At 43.7% G+C, this 15911-nt stretch overlaps 1 protein-coding gene and 2 long non-coding RNA genes across 3 annotated transcripts; all 3 read left to right on the forward strand.

Annotated features, from left to right (window-relative positions):
• The first annotated feature begins 2977 nt into the window (after window positions 1-2977).
• Window positions 2978-6899, forward strand: LOC110488747 (uncharacterized). Its single transcript, XM_021561090.3, has 6 exons — window positions 2978-3286; window positions 4614-4697; window positions 4807-5136; window positions 5396-5623; window positions 5701-5803; window positions 5930-6899. Exons 2-6 carry the CDS (start codon window positions 4646-4648, stop codon window positions 5964-5966), a joined length of 750 nt encoding a protein of 249 aa, XP_021416765.2. The 5' UTR covers window positions 2978-3286; window positions 4614-4645; the 3' UTR covers window positions 5967-6899.
• A 4733-nt stretch (window positions 6900-11632) lies between these two features.
• On the forward strand, window positions 11633-13861 carry LOC149985083 (uncharacterized). The gene is made up of 2 exons (XR_016486294.1): window positions 11633-11943; window positions 12188-13861. It is a non-coding gene; the product is annotated as an uncharacterized LOC149985083 (long non-coding RNA).
• A 694-nt stretch (window positions 13862-14555) lies between these two features.
• LOC110533753 (uncharacterized) lies at window positions 14556-15799 on the forward strand. The gene is made up of 2 exons (XR_005034524.2): window positions 14556-14955; window positions 15387-15799. It is a non-coding gene; the product is annotated as an uncharacterized LOC110533753 (long non-coding RNA).
• Window positions 15800-15911: the final 112 nt, after the last annotated feature.

The following is a 15911-nucleotide window of genomic DNA, read 5'->3' on the forward strand; positions in this document are numbered from 1 at the left end:
GCGGCGTTAAGATTTCCCTTCACTGGAACTAAGGGGCCTAGCCCGAACTATGAAAAACAGCCGTAGACCATTATTTCTCCTCCACCGAACTTTACAGTTGGCACTATGCATTCGGGCTGGTAGCGTTCACCTGGCATCCTCCAAACCCAGATTTGTCCATCGGACAGCCAGATGGTGAAGCACGAGTCAACACTCCAGATAACGCGTTTCCATTTCTGGCCATGGAAACCCATTTAATGAAGCTCCCAGCGAACAGTTCTTGTGCTGAAGTTGCTTGTAGAGGTAGTTTGTAACTAGTGAGTGTTGCAACTGAGGACAGACGCTACACACTTCAGCACTTGGTGGTCTCGTTCTGTGAGCTTCTGTGGCCTACCACTTTGCAGCTGAGCCGCTGTTGCTCCTAGACATCTGAATGAGACAAGATCTGATCACACAGTGGGCTCAGAGAGTGTTGAAGACCAGGATAAATCTATCCTGAGTTGCACTTCTTCCACCATGCCCATAATCCCATATGACCAGCCAACATCTCCCCATTACTAGCCTCACAGTTAAGCCAGGGAAAGCTAGTGTTGGACTTTGTGACAGCACAATGAGTAGAGAGAGCCTGGACAAGGAGCTGAAAGCTATCCAGAGCACCTCCTCATCTGCAAGTATCACTGATTTTCCCACATCTAAGGGAACACCCTCCTTCACGGACAGAACCCTTCGGGTCATTAAAGCACTGTAGGAAAGAGCTAGAAGTGGCACAACCAGCATTGTCTCCCAGTCAAAGGTGTTAGATAAGGTCACCATGGCAATATGTTGGCAGCGTGGGAGGATGCCGCTTCAGCTGAGAGAAAGCTTCAAGGCCCTTCTCTCCACAGGCATCCTCCGGCCATTCATAGACCAGCTGGTGGAGCAGATCTGCAGCTTCCTTCTGCAGAACAGCACCCCGGTGTCTTCTGTGGCCTGAATCTGCTCTCATGAGCAGAAGGCAGACAGGTGAGCTCCAGAGGGAGCCATCAGCAGAGGGATACTGAGGTCTATGCCTTCACAGAGCAGTCTCTTAAATCCCTTTGAGAGTACTTCCTCAAATACCTCCTTCCTCCACTAGGAGATACTGATGTGGCCTTCTGCTCTCCCTCTGTCAGATCCATTGTGAGTCTGACCACCCACTTCTCCTTCACATACAGGCCAGCTCAGGGTGTTCAAAGCCACTCTCCAAGATCTGCCAAGGATTAGTCAATTTCTTCACACGAGTGATGGCAAAAAAAATGGCTGAAACTCTGCCTCAGTCTTCCGGGCTCCAGATTACTGATGCAAGGCCGACTGGTGAATCGTAGCTCTCTTCCATCAATGAGAGCTGTAAAAGAAACTGCTAATTGCACTAACCCAGTTTGCGCTCAAAAAGGATCCCCAGGACAAGAAACCTGATCCCAACCAGAGACGAGCGGTCCAGTGGTTCCAGGCCGTCGACAATCCTAACCTCCCCACAGCCAAACCAGGGACAACTGAGGAGAGCAAGAAGATGTACTTTCTTCAAAGGCTTCAGGAAAATTAGCATCAAGAAAAAGTTAGAGCGTAGTGTCTTTAGGAAATGCAGAATGAGTTCATGTGTGCATGTAATCCGTGTGGGTAACGGATAATGTGACAATTAATTAAGTCAAGAGGAAAAAATACATTCCTGAAAATAGCAGAATAAATTGTCAGGTTAAATTATATGTTAATTGTCTTCCTCTGTTTACATGTACAGTAAACAATCAAGAGTGGCATCAAAGTGGATCCATCTCAGTCCATTCATGTTGAGACAGTCCCCATGCCCCTGCTGCTGCTGTGGACTATAACAGGGAATATCTCTCTCTCTTTGTGACAATATTCTCTACATACACAAACAATAGGGACCTTTTTCAAAATGTCTTACCAACCTGTGGTGTGGTGGTGGTGGTGATGTTGAATTGAAATGAATACTGAAAATAACACAAAGAGTGGTAGTGCTAATATTTGCTTTAATTTTCATTTCAAACCCTAAAGCAATTACCACATTAATCTGATCATCTGTCCAGGTGCAATACATACAATATTTGCTTGACTGATATTCCAAAAGGAATATTCCGTTTTCATTTTCCAGTGCTACAACACCACAGACGACACCAGCACTTGAAGAGAGTGTTTCCCGTGCGTATCAAAAAATGCTTCACCACCCAAAGGACAGCCAGCCGACTTGACACAACTAAGGGAAGCATTGTAGTCAATATGGGCCAGCATCCCTTTGGAACACTTAACACATTCTAGTCCATGCACCGACCAATTAAGGCTGTTCTAATGACAATGGAGGAAGAGGAGGGATCAGTATTAAGGTGTTCCTAATGTTTTGTCCACTCAGCGTTTTTATGTGTGAGATTCTTTATTGAGGGGGGTGTACTTTGCTAACAAACCTTCCCCTTGGGAAACGATTTAAATGGGAAAGTGTTGGGGTAAATAGTGTTGGGGTGAGAGTTACTGACTATACCGGCTGGGGGTCACGACATGCGAGCGGGTCGGGCTGGCTGAGCGGTCTGGCCGATCTATTGGTCACTCTGTATTTAAAACAAAGGATCTTTGTGGTGGCTGGATGGGCTGGGCGGCTCGGATGGCTCAGGTCGGTGTTACGTTTCGGACCCTACCATTATTTGTCAGTGTCATATTGATGCATTTGTAAATGCGTGCACATGGAGGTGTGTACGGGGGATGGACATGTGTCTTGGCGGGAGGATGTGCGTCTGCTTGTCCGCACGCATGGACATGGGCTCAGTAGGCCCGAGGGTAACGTGGCTCCTTACTTAAGTACTTCACAACACTGAACATGAATGTAGGAATGACAATTGAAAACAGCGATAGTCTTGAAAATACTGTTTCATCCAATGTAGGGTTCTAACAAAAGTCTGGAATGTGGAATTGTTTCCTTTTTTTTTAAGGGCATTTGTGTGCCTTGCACCAGATCCGTAACAAGGATGAATTCAAATGTATGACTCTTCAGTCAGGAGTACAAGCTGGTACAAGGGAGACACTGTACAGTAGGAGTCACGTTCTGTTACTCCCCTAGATACTGTCAGAGTCACTCCCTTAACACCAGGCTAAACTTCATTCCTGCCATACTGGATTGTGGGAAGGGAAGAAAAACAGGTACACACTTACATACAGTAGCTATTTTAAGTGCCAGTAGGCATCAAGTTTGATGGCCTTCAAATCATAAAACATTAGGCAAGAAAACAGAAACACATCAAGCTTGACCTGTACGTTCACCCTACAGAATATCCAAATGAAAAAGGTAAGCTATGAAGACCTGTCTTTTGTGCTACTGAATAACCTGGATGCTGCTGCTTTTAGTTGTCATATTTGGCATTCTTTGGCATGACAACAAGTCGAAAGGGGTGCTATAACAGAATCACTGGCACCCAGGCAAGTGTTATAGTCAACAGTAACCGTGAGCTCAAGGTCTAACTAGCCAACTGAGCATACTATCTTGTTACCATGGCTTTTGACCATGTTTAGAATGTCTGCTTGTATCAGGTACAAAATAATGAACGGAAGGGATTGACAGGAAAAGGAAACAGTATTATATAATATAGGATGCCGCCACATAAATAGATTTGGTGTCTCATTGTACAGTAATACAGAGCAGGTTAAAAATATGCAAGAAAAGTTTGAATATTTTAATAGCAATTCAAAATGCTCTGAAACTGCTCTGAATGCGTAGTATTGTTTTATATATTTTGTGGTGGTTAATTTCTTTACTATCAAATGAGGAGAGACAAACCTACCACACAAGTCAGAGGTATACTTAAGCTAAATCTTTAACCACTTCTAAATAAGGGAGCAGGTCAATACAACACACACACATAAAGTGAATAGATTGAGTGCTTTACGATAATGATGGCTGGTCGACGAATCACCCTCAGATGATTCGTTGAGAGCCCCGAGACAAAAGTAGAAAGGTATTTCATAGCCAAGATACATCCCTTTCAACCTGCATGACGAACAACAGAGGTATAGAATGGGTCACAAGATTAAGATTTGTATGAAAGATACTTATAATTCACAGCAGACAGTATTTGCTACAAAAACCGTTTTTATTGCGTAGAGACCAGTGTCTGGCCCCCCAACTCCGTACTGGAGCCATGTCTCCCTGGTACCGTATAGAACAGAAACATTAACTCCTGCTCTGGAATGAGGTCTCTAGGTTTTATCACCCAAAAGACATCATAAATCTCCCTTCAGTGTTATCTCCCAGAGGCCCATCCTCAGTAGAACACACACAGATGAGCGTTCCAACAACCCCTTATTCTGTTGCATAAAACACAACCATTTGATGCAATAATAGCATTATAACATAATCTTGTAAATTCCACCGTACTGTTGCCACAGAACCATCTCTAAGGTGAAAAAGAAAATATGTCAAGCCCATTGAAACACATTTTTATGCATATACAGTAGCTAACAATGATCAAAACACAGCTTGTTGTTTGATTTGAAGAGCATTTTGCCATCAAAGCCCCTTCAAATACATTAGGGGGATATGCCTCTGCCCCTGACAACGGGAGTGATAGAGTGCACGTTTAAATACTGTTGCAAACTCTTTCGCTCTTTGTCCTCAGCATTGTAAAATCTAAATAGCTCTGCAGATGTGATGGAAACACAGCACATCCTGGTCTGGCGTATTTGTCTGATCCTGGCCCTCTGTGAGTTATTGTTTTTTATAATCCACCAAGATACTGCCCTGTAAAAATAACTATGGTACAGTAACGTGTACATAAGACTTATAGTAATTCCTTGTCTATCTTTCCTCAGTGCCCCACCCGCACCAATGCCTGTCAGTGCATTTCCAGAACAAGGGTCTCCTTTATGTGGCTCTGGGGAGAGACCTGGTCCTGCGGACCCAGTTCCAGATTACACCAACAGAGAAGATCGTCATGGTGATTTGGGACCGCCAGACTGAGAAGGGTCAGGGACAGGTCAGGCTGGCCGATCACCAAGATGCACCTGGCAATCCTCTAGACCAGAAGGGGGCCTTATTTAGGGTGGAGAATATAAGATCATTTGACTATGGAGTCTACACCATCACTGTGACTGACCAGAAGGGGAACGAGCAATCAGCAAATATAGTTGTTCGAGAGATTGGTGAGAAACAGCTACACCAATAATTCTGGTCACTACCTAGATTTAGTTTGGGTCAAATACTGTGCAAACTAAAAAGTCAAATAACCTTGACATTAGCCTCAGTCACAGGCTTTCACCTCACCTTCCGAACAATGTGAGTGACGTCTGGGTTCCGAGGCTACCCTTATGTGGAGAAACTATGTAAGGGTGCAAAAACCAATGTAACTATATTTGGACTATTTGTTCTGCCTAACTTTTTCTCTCTCTCCCTCTCGCCTAGTTGCTGCTCCTGTGGCGTCTTTGTCGCTCCAGTGTGAGGTGGCCAATGACAGGGCACAGTGGGACAGCCCAGTGTTTTCCTGGTTGGTGGATGGGGTAGAGCTGTCCAATCAGACAGCCAATATCTCTGCAGATGGCAAGAGACTCGACGTGTCCGGAATGAAGGGCCACAACTACACCTGTGTTGTCAACAGCAGTCTGGGGACAAGTGTCACACACTACGTCACTGGTATACATGCGTTATGATTATTCATTATGACTATTGAGTTTTTTTTGTGTCTTTCATGCTTCTTTGCTGTTGCCTAGATTCTCCAACACCATCCCAAAGTAACCAATCCTGTAAGACTCTATGTGGTGTACTATTGAGCATCGTCCTAGTGCTTCTAATCACATGTGGATATCTCTACTGGTAAGATCACAGAACATCTCCCTGGCTTGTCTTTTACAGTAATATATTCATTTGGCACGTTAATAAACTCCTGGTATTGTTTTTTGGTACGTGCACTCTTTTGACATTGCTGTGTGTTATTAACAGGAAATGCGTACAGCGGAGGACGAATGGGAATACATGACCTTTAGGAGGTCCATCGCGTTCCGTTATCAGTCTTATCTATGACACTTTGTTACACACTGCACGATCACACAAGTCTTTGGCACATACGGACACAGTGATATGAGACGGTAATATTCTGTTGCAACAAGTCACAATACCAGACCAAATATCATTCCTATCAAGAGCTGTGGCCCTATTCGCCATCAATACAATATATTGAGATGCCTATTTATCAAATTAAATTGTATTGGTCACATACACATATTTAGCAGATGTTATTGCGGGTATAGCGAAATGCTTGTTATTGGTGTGTTTGTGGTATTTATTGTTGCGAAGTCCACACATATATTTTCACTAATTATGTCTTTGTATCTTTTTTTTTAAAGTACTGTATGCCATCACATTTACATTGTGCACATGTACAAATATGTTCAAATTAACCTAAACCTACTTTTGTGATGCCTATGTATGATATAAAGCAAATGGGATTTTATTTTTAAATTATTGTGACGGTGCATGTGTGCATTTAACCTATTTCATAACCTGTAAGGAAATCTTTGTAAGCGTCCACTTTGCTACACTTCCATAGGAGACAGTGAAGAGACATAGAAACACAGCAGTCTGGATGAGTGAGGAAAAGCACAGCACCACCTATTTAATAGCGCCATCTACTGGCTTGTTTTAGAAATTCCTCTATTCATAATATCACTTCAAATTGCAACTGGTTTGCAACATCCTACCTGACCGCTTGGAGGTGTCTGCATGGTCCTAAAGAACACTGTTGCCTCGTTTTGTGTGACATTCTAATGATAAAACTTGGGGGGGGACAAAAAAGCTCATTCAGAATGTGGGGGGGACATTTCGTACCTTGAATTGAAAATACTGTACCGTATTGTTAATTGTTTCTGCTAATGTAGATAAGATGATTTAATTAAAGTCGCACTCCAGTCTCCTTTTCACCTGATTTACTTAAAAGGCACTTGGTGGTACAGGTATGTTCATGATATGGCACAAGTGGGGGGTGGGCCTTTCTGCATTTGTTCTCTATTGTTTCTGCAAGCAAGGGGGGAGACCTATGACATTAGAGGGCACTATCAGACCAACTCCTTGAATGGCCTACTCCAAGCACGAACCACCACATTTAACCTTGGCAAGGTGACGGGGAATATGGTAGAATACAAATAGAGTAGTAGTTCCCTTTAATTCCTGTAACAGCAAGGCAATCAAACAAGCAAAACGTCAATATCTAGACAAAGTTGAGTCGCAATTCAACAGCTCAGACATGACAGATGTGGCAGGGTTTTTCAGACAATCATGGACTACTAAAGGAAAACCAGCCATGTCGCCGAGACCGCCATCTTGCTGCCAGACAAGCTAAACACAATCTTTGCCCACTTTGAGGACAACACAGTGCCAATGAGTTGGCACGTGAGTATGACATTTAAACGTGTTAATCCTCGCAAGGCTGCCAGCCCCAGACGGCATCCCTAGCTGCATCCTCAGAGCATGCGCAGACCAGCTGGCTGCAATTGCCGTCACACTACCCTATCCCATCTGGACAAGAGGAATACCTTTGTAAGAATGCTGATCATTAACTATAGCTCAGCATTCATCACCATAGTACCCTCCAAGATCATCATTAAGCTTGAGCCCCTGGGTCTCAACCCCACCCTGTGCAATTGGGTCCTGGACTTCCTGACGGGCTGCCCCCAGGTGGTGAAGGTAGGAAACAACATCTCCACTTCGCTGATCCTCCACACTAGGGCCCCACAAGGGTGTGTGCTCAGCCCCCTCCTGTACTCACTTTTCACACATGACTGTGTGGCCATGCATGCCTCCAACTCAATCATCAAGTTTGCAGATGACACAACAGTAGTAGACTTGATTACCAACAACGACGAGACAGCCTACAGGGAGGAGGTGAGGGCTCTCAGAGTGTGGTGTCAGGAAAATAACCTCTCACTCAATGTCAACAAAACAAAGGAGATGATCGTAGAATTTAGGAAACAGCAGAGGGAGTACCCACCCATCCACATCAATGGGACAGCAGTGGAGAAGGTGTAACGTTTTAAATTCCTTAGCGTACATATCACTGACAAACTGAAATGGTCCACCCACACAGACAGTGTGGTGAAGAAGGCACAAAAGCACCTCTTCAACCTCAGGAGGCTGAAGAAATTTGGTTTGTCACCTAAAACCCTCACAAACTTTTACAGATGCACAATTGAGAGCATCCTGTTGGGCTGTATCACTGCCTGGTACAGCAACTCTACCACCCACAACCGCAGGGCTCACCAGAGGGTGGTGCGATCTGCGCAACGTATCATCGGGGGCAAACTAGGACAAAAAGGCTTCTCAACAGTTTTTACCCCCAAGCCATAAGACTCCTGAACAGGTAATCAAATGGCTACCCGGACTATTTGCATTGTGTGCCCCCCAACCCCTCCTTTTACACTGCTGCTACTCTCTGTTTATCATATATGCATAGTCACTTTAACTATACAGTGTCGCGGTAGGAGATAACAGGTGACTCACAGGCCCGCCGGACTGGCCTGGTTATGTATCCTGCCCTTTTATTCTGAGATTAGCCTTTGTGGTGCCTTTAGGCGTGTTTCGGGATCTTAGATAATATCAATCAGACTTAGAGTACCTCTCTCTCCCTTGTGGTACCTTTACCAGGCATCTTTAGTTCTCAAAGAGTAGACTCTTCAACTCGCCATTGCTCTATAGGATTCCCAAAGACTGGATAGATCCAGACATAAACCATATAAATCGGTGGCCAGCCGATTTACGATTGAATCCCTATTTACCTTTTATAGAGTAGACTCTTCAACTCGCCGTTGCTCTATAGGGTTCCCAAAGAGTAGACTCTTCAACTCGCCATTGCTCTTATAGGGTTCCCAATCACTCTAGTATCTAGACAAATGATTTACGATTTAATGCCTACACCCATCGGTTAATACTGCTTGAATATTAATACAGAGTATCTTTGCTTTTTACAATATAAATGAGTTGGCTGTCCAATCCTTTAAATTGTCTTTTGTGTAGAAACTAGACTTGTTCCCCTAGAACGGGAGTGTCAGAGGCGTTCTCTCCCCTGGGGTTTTGGGTCTAGTTTCTACTTTTTATTCTATGTTTGCAAGTCACACAGTTGTCACACATTGACCTGGTTGGTCGCCAAAGAGTATGTTCTTCCACTCACAATTTCTCCAGAGGCTTATCCAATCACTTAGTATCTGTTTCTCCTGCTAGAAGTTTGTACTATGATTTACTGATTAGTGAAGAGAACGGTTCGAGACAAAACCCCCTTATAACACCACTGTTGCTATTCATCCACCTCGGTTAGGAGGTGGATTTATTCAGCACGAGGAGTGTGGAGGGTAGTTGTCTCAGTATGTCTCGTTCAGAACTCAGAAGTCAAGAGATACACTTGTTCTAGAGTATGAAAGTCAGATATGTATCCATTTCTCCTACTAGAAGTTGCACTATGATTTACTGATTAGTGAAGAGAACGGTTCGAGACAAAACCCCCTTATAACACCACCGTTGCTATTCATCCACCTCGGTTAGGAGGTTGATTTATTCAGCACGAGGAGTGTGGAGGGTAGTTGTCTCAGTATGTCTCGTTCAGAAATCAAAAGTCAAGAGGTACAATTGCTATGAGTATGAAAGTCAGATATTACCTTTTAGGTTGATGATAGTTGAAGTATCACGCGCTGTCTGTCGGTGATAAGTCAAGTAGCACGATCATGCCCTCTTAAGGAAGGCACTCTCCTTATATACTCTTTTCAGGACCAGGTCAGCTTTAGCGCTGAGTCATATTCTAACCTTGTGGCGAGCTATTTCTGTAAAGGTTTAGTTTGACATGTTACTGTGAAACATTACTAATGACAGATGCATCCTCTATCCCCAACTCTTGCATCAGTTTAACCCATTCAAATTCTACTGCTAGTCTAGCTCTTCCTCGTTCTGTCGATGGCCCGCTCTCTCCCCCTTCTAGGGATGGTGCCCGAATGCAAGGCATCTCCTCGGGCCAGCTATCCGGCCCCCAATCAAGAGGCGGAGCCGGTGGTGACGGTGTGTGCTGATCCAGCGAAGGAGGTGTCCTCAGAGCCCCTTTTTGTGCTACCGCATCAACATTCATGTACATACTACATCAATTGGCCCGACCAACCTCTGCTCCCACATATTGGCTAAGCGGGCTATCTGCATTCTGTCCCACCCACCACCCGCCAACCCCTCTTTTACGCTACTGCTACTCTCTGTTCATCATATATGCATAGTCACTCTAACAATATCTACATGTACCTACTACCGCAATCAGCCTGACTAACCGGTGTCTGTATGTAGCCTCGCTACTTTTATAGCCTCGCTACTGTATATAGCCTGTCTTTTTACTGTTGTTTTATTTCTTTACTTATCTATTGTTCACCAAACACCTTTTTTGCACTATTGTTTAGAGCCTGTAAGTAAGCATTTCACTGTATTTGGCGCAAGTGACAAATAAACTTTGATTTTATTTGAAACTACCTGCCCTCCAGAACACCTACAGCACCTAATGTCACAGGAAGGCCAAAAAGATCCTCAAGGACAACAACCACCAAGCCACTGCCTGTTCACTCCGCTATCATCCAGAAGGCGAGGTCAGTACAGGTGCATCAAAGCTGGGACCGAGAGACTGAAAAGCAGCTTCTATCTCAAGGCCATCAGACTGTTAAATAACCATCACTAGCACAGAGAGGCTGCTGCCTGCATACAGACTTGAAATCATTGGCCCCTTTAATAAATGGAACACCATTCACTTTAATAATACCACTTTAACAATATTTACATATCTTGCATTACTCATCTCATATGTATATTCTGTATTCAATCAAATTTATCAATCAAATTTATTTTATATAGCCCTTCGTACATCAGCTGATATCTCAAAGTGCTGTACAGAAACCTATCTATCTATAGAAATACTATCTATTGCATCTTAGCCTATACCGCTCTGTCATTGCTCATCCATATATTTATACATTTTTATTCCATTCCTATACTTAGATGTGTGTATTAGGTTTTTATTGTGGAATTTTTAGATATTGCTTGTTAGATATTGCTGCATTGTCAGAACGAGAAGCACACGCATTTGCGCTACACTCGCAATAACATCTGCTAGCCATTTGTATGTGACCAATAAAATGTGATTTGATCAAGTGTTTTACCGTTAAGTGTGTGTACATTACTGTATTTATACGTGGGATATTGTTTTTCAACATGAAAAGTTTTTTTTTTAAACAGCTGGTGTGCGTCTTTAAGGAATAGCTTGATATTGTTGTAGAAAAACCCATCATCATAACCCGAATAATAATGAAGACCATCTCATGTGTCCAGTTTCAACCCAAAAAATGTTTTTAAAACACCAAAAAACTACAAAGCACATTTTTGAACACAACATTCCAACGTTGTTAACTTCACCTTGATAGAACACTATTCTAATTGTATTTACTATTTGCTTATTGTGTCCAAACCTTGGTGTCAAAGTTTGTGTCCGGACAATATGATTTGTTGCGTTGGCATTTGAAAGGCTGCTTGGACACAAATAGATGAAGGGGGAGGAGTGATAATCAGTGGGATCATTTTACAACAGAATACAATAGAATCCACTTGTTTAAACACAGCTGAGTGGTGGACTTTATTGTGCAGGAAAGGGGAAATTGCACCGTGACGTCCAAGTACCTAACTGAGTACAAAGTCCTGCACCAGACTGCAGTCTATCAGAGCAACTTTAAATTCACTCCAGCCTTTTCTTTGGGTTGTTTTTGATGGTTGACATTTTTCTGTTCTATTTGCTAAAGGATTTTTTTGGTTTTTATATTGTAAAACTGCATCCAAGCTTCCTGGAGTGCCGTGCCCTACCCCTGGAAAGTGGGCTTGTTTTTGAATGAATGCACTCTTGCCACTTCCAGACTCATAATCTCTGACTCCAAATCCATGTTACTGTTGGGAAGGTAAGTGCATTTCAAACTGCTGCTGACTTAACTCCAGTGCAAGTCATTGCCTAAGCTTAAATATAGACCGGTTACTTAAGGCAAACTACTAAGTCAGACTTTGAAAAGGAAGTGAAACAATGACCTCATCTTTGGAAAACTGGGTCTCTATCGGTCTCTTATCAGAGAAGTCACGGGAACCCTCCAAGACCAACGTCCTCTCAGTCTCTCAGACTCTGTCTGTTATTCTCTCGCTCTCTTTCAGGTGCCATGAGGCTGCAACACTGCCTCTCCTGGAGCCTCTCTTTGCTACTTCTGCTCTTGTGTAAGTGTATCATGTTGCACAGAAGCACTATGTAAAAATGTCGCACTACTGTATCTAAGTGTATTGGTGCAACCAGGTGCAGTGTATTTGACTGCTCTATTTGACCATTTGTGTATGTTGTATTTGCCATATTAGTATTGAACTGATAGGTTATCAGTAGTCTCACGTGACAGCCTTAACATTTGGTTCTGGGTGTCGGGATTACATGAACATTGATTCTCAAGTTTTTCGGTTTGTGTGTGATACACTGTCTTCAGTGCACACTCAACCTATGTCGTAGTTGCTTGCACCACACTTTTGAAAGAAAACGGTTTGAGTTCAAAGCCAAGGAATATAGTACTGTTGTAAAACTTTTTCAGGACTCTGTATTTCAAAGATAATTTATAAAAATCCAAATAACTTCACAGATCTTCATTGTAAAGGGTTTCAACACAGTTTCCCATGCTGTTTCAATGAACCATAAACAATTAATGAACATGCACCTGTGGAACAGTCGTTAAGACACTAACAGCTTACAGACGGTAGGCAATTAAGGTCACAGTTATGAAAACCTAGGACACTAAAGAGGCCTTTCTACTGACTCTGAAAAACACACACAAAAAAAAGATGCCCAGGGTCCCTACTCATCTGCGTGAAAGTGCCTTAGGCATGCTGCAAGGAGGAATGAGGACTGCAGATGTGGCCAGGGCAATAAATTGCAATGTCCATACTGTGAGACGCCTAAGAAAGCGCTACAGGGAGACAGGATGGACAGCTGATCGTCCTCGCAGTGGCAGACCACGTGTAACAACACCTGCACAGGATCGGTACATCCGAACATCACACCTACGGGACAGGTACAGGATGGCAACAACAACTGCCCAGGTTACACCAGGAATGCACAATCCCTCCATCAGTGATCAGACTGTCCACAATAAGCTGAGAGGCTGGATTGAGGGCTGTAGGCCTGCTGTAAGGCAGGTCCTCACCATACATCAACGGCAATGTCGTCGCCTATGGGCACAAACCCATAGGCATCATCGGACTGAGCTTGTTTTTATTGCAGGCAATCTCAAAGCTTTGCGTTACAGGGAATACATCCTCCTCCCTCATGTGGTACCCTTCCTGCAGGCTCATCCTGACATGACCCTCCAGCATGACAATGCCACCAGCCATACTGCTCGTTCTGTGCGTGATTTCCTGCAAGACAGGAATGTCAGTGTTCTGCCATGGCCAGCGAAGAGCCGGGATCTCAATCCCATTGAGCACATCTGGGTCCTGTTGGATCGGGGGGTGAGGCTAGGGCCATTCCCCCAGAAATGTCCGGGAACTTGCAGGTGTCTTGCTGGAAGAGTGGGGTAACATCTCACAGCAAGAACTGGCAAATCTGGTGCAGTCCATGAGGAGGAGATGCACTGCAGCACTTAATGCAGCCGGTGGCCACATCATATACTGACTGTTACTTTTGATTTTGACCCCCCCCCCCCCCTTTGTTTCAGGGACGACACATTATTCAATTTCTGTTAGTCACATGTCTGTGGTACTTGTTCAGTTTATGTCTCAGTTGTTGAATCTTGTTATGTTCATACAAATATTTACACATGTTAAGTTTGCTGAAAATAAACGCAGTTGGCAGAGGAAGTTTCTTTTTTTGCTGAGTTTACATGTCTAGAACGAGCCAAGGAGCATGCAGCTCTGGTCATCTGAGGTGATTGAGACAATAGGGTGTGTTTCAATATGCGTCTTCTGAGGAAATGATGTCTACTTCCCTTTGTGTTTGATGGAGGTTTCCACAGAGGTTATGTGATGTAACAACAAAGCTTGACAAACATCACGTCAAGCAGAACTGTCATGTGCTCTGTTTTTATTATTATCATTTTTTTTTTTTACCTTTATTTAACTAGGCAAGTCAGTTAAGAACAAATTCTTATTTTCAATGACGGCCTATCAGGGAACAGTGGGTTAACTGCCTGTTCAGGGGCAGAACGACAGATTTGTACCATGTCAGCTCGGAACTTGCAACCTTCCGTTTACTAGTCCAATGCTATAACCACTAGCCTACCCTGCCGCCCCAGTCACTGGTTGACGACCCGATGAAAGTCCTCTTCACTCCATACTCAATATAAATGTGAGCAATCATGAGCTAAGTCATGAAAAGCATAGAAACCAACCGTATCAGTAGAGGCTGGTGTCATTTTAAATCGGAAGACAGGCTCATTGAAATGGCCATTCGTTCCACTCTTGCCAATACAATGAGCCCTTCCTCCAATTTCTCTCTCTGTCAGCCTCCATCGAAGGTTGGTAAGGTATTGATTTCCAATCACCCTAGGCAATACGATAACAACACATGATCATGCTTCTGTCCCCAGTGACTTGTGGGTACCAGTGCGTGTCGGTCCACTTCCAGACCCCGCAGCCGGTCAATGTACTCCCAGCTGGACGTCTAGTTCTCCAGGTCCAGATCGACCGCGATCCCAAAGAAAAGATCTCCATGATAACCTGGTAGCGGGAGCCAGAGAACGCAAAAAACCCCGGGAATCCTGGGAAAATGATGTTGATTACGTTCTCCGGTCAAGAAAAACGCTTGGACAGGCGTCTGAGTCTGGAGCAGCAAGGGTCAATACTGAAGCTAGAGGGCTTTGGCGTGGCGGACAGCAGAGTGTACATCGTGACCGTCACTGACCAGGCTGGCGTCAAGACCTGTGCACAGTGTATCGTCAAGGAGTACGGTACGACGATCAACATGGTCTCATTAGAATATATACAAATTGTGACATTTAACCGTTGTTCTATGTCACCTATGCTGACTTATTACTTAAATGTAACTATAATGAGGTGTTAGTTATGTGACAATACAGCTGACAGACTTTCTGATTACGTTGCTGTTTTAAATACATTCATAGACATTCCTTCCTGTCCCCTGGAGTTATGTTCTTATAGAGGAATAACTGTTGGGTCAGTTCTGCCTCAGCTCATTCTTTGTCTTTATAATATAAATATATGCTTCACTGCAGTCCAACACTCAACTTTGAGTCGGTAATATTTAAGGTTATCAGTCCAATGACGGTCTCGCGCAATCCCTCTTCAATAGTTCCAAGCTCTATATTTTTCTCTGTCAAATGTATTCTTTCTAAGTTTCTGATCTATTTTCTCCTCACAGCCTCATACTTCTCAAGTCACCACCACCAAGCCTCAGTGGACAACACGCTCAACTCACCCTGTTACTTCACAACACAACCAACCTCTGTTCTCTCTCCACTCTGTCCCTCTCTCACCTCTTTGAGACAATTTTCAGTTGCAACTTCCAAGTCTCACCTTTCTCACACCTGGTCTCCTTCTCTGTTCTCTGTCTCTTGTCTTGGCTGTGCACCACCCCTCAGTGAGTGGAGCAGTGCTAGCTTTTCTACTGTGGAGGCACGGTCACACACACTGACAGTCACACAGTGCAGATACACATTTCATTTTGAGCTACGGTACGTAATGGAAGATAAAGCCGTATATAGCAAGGAAACAGAGGTCGCTGACAGACGGCAGAAGGGAAAAGATAAAAGAAATGTAAAAAAATAAATAAAAGGGATAGATAACTCAAAATGGGAAGCTACGATATCACATCAAGGCATTGCACGCTTGACATTGTCAGTTGATTATTTTGTTTATTCTATCAGTGCAGTATATGGGCGGCAGG

The sequence above is a fragment of the Oncorhynchus mykiss genome, chromosome 2, assembly GCF_057628025.1.
Source record: "Oncorhynchus mykiss isolate SJ-2025 chromosome 2, ASM5762802v1, whole genome shotgun sequence".
Taxonomy (NCBI): Eukaryota; Metazoa; Chordata; class Actinopteri; order Salmoniformes; family Salmonidae; genus Oncorhynchus; species Oncorhynchus mykiss.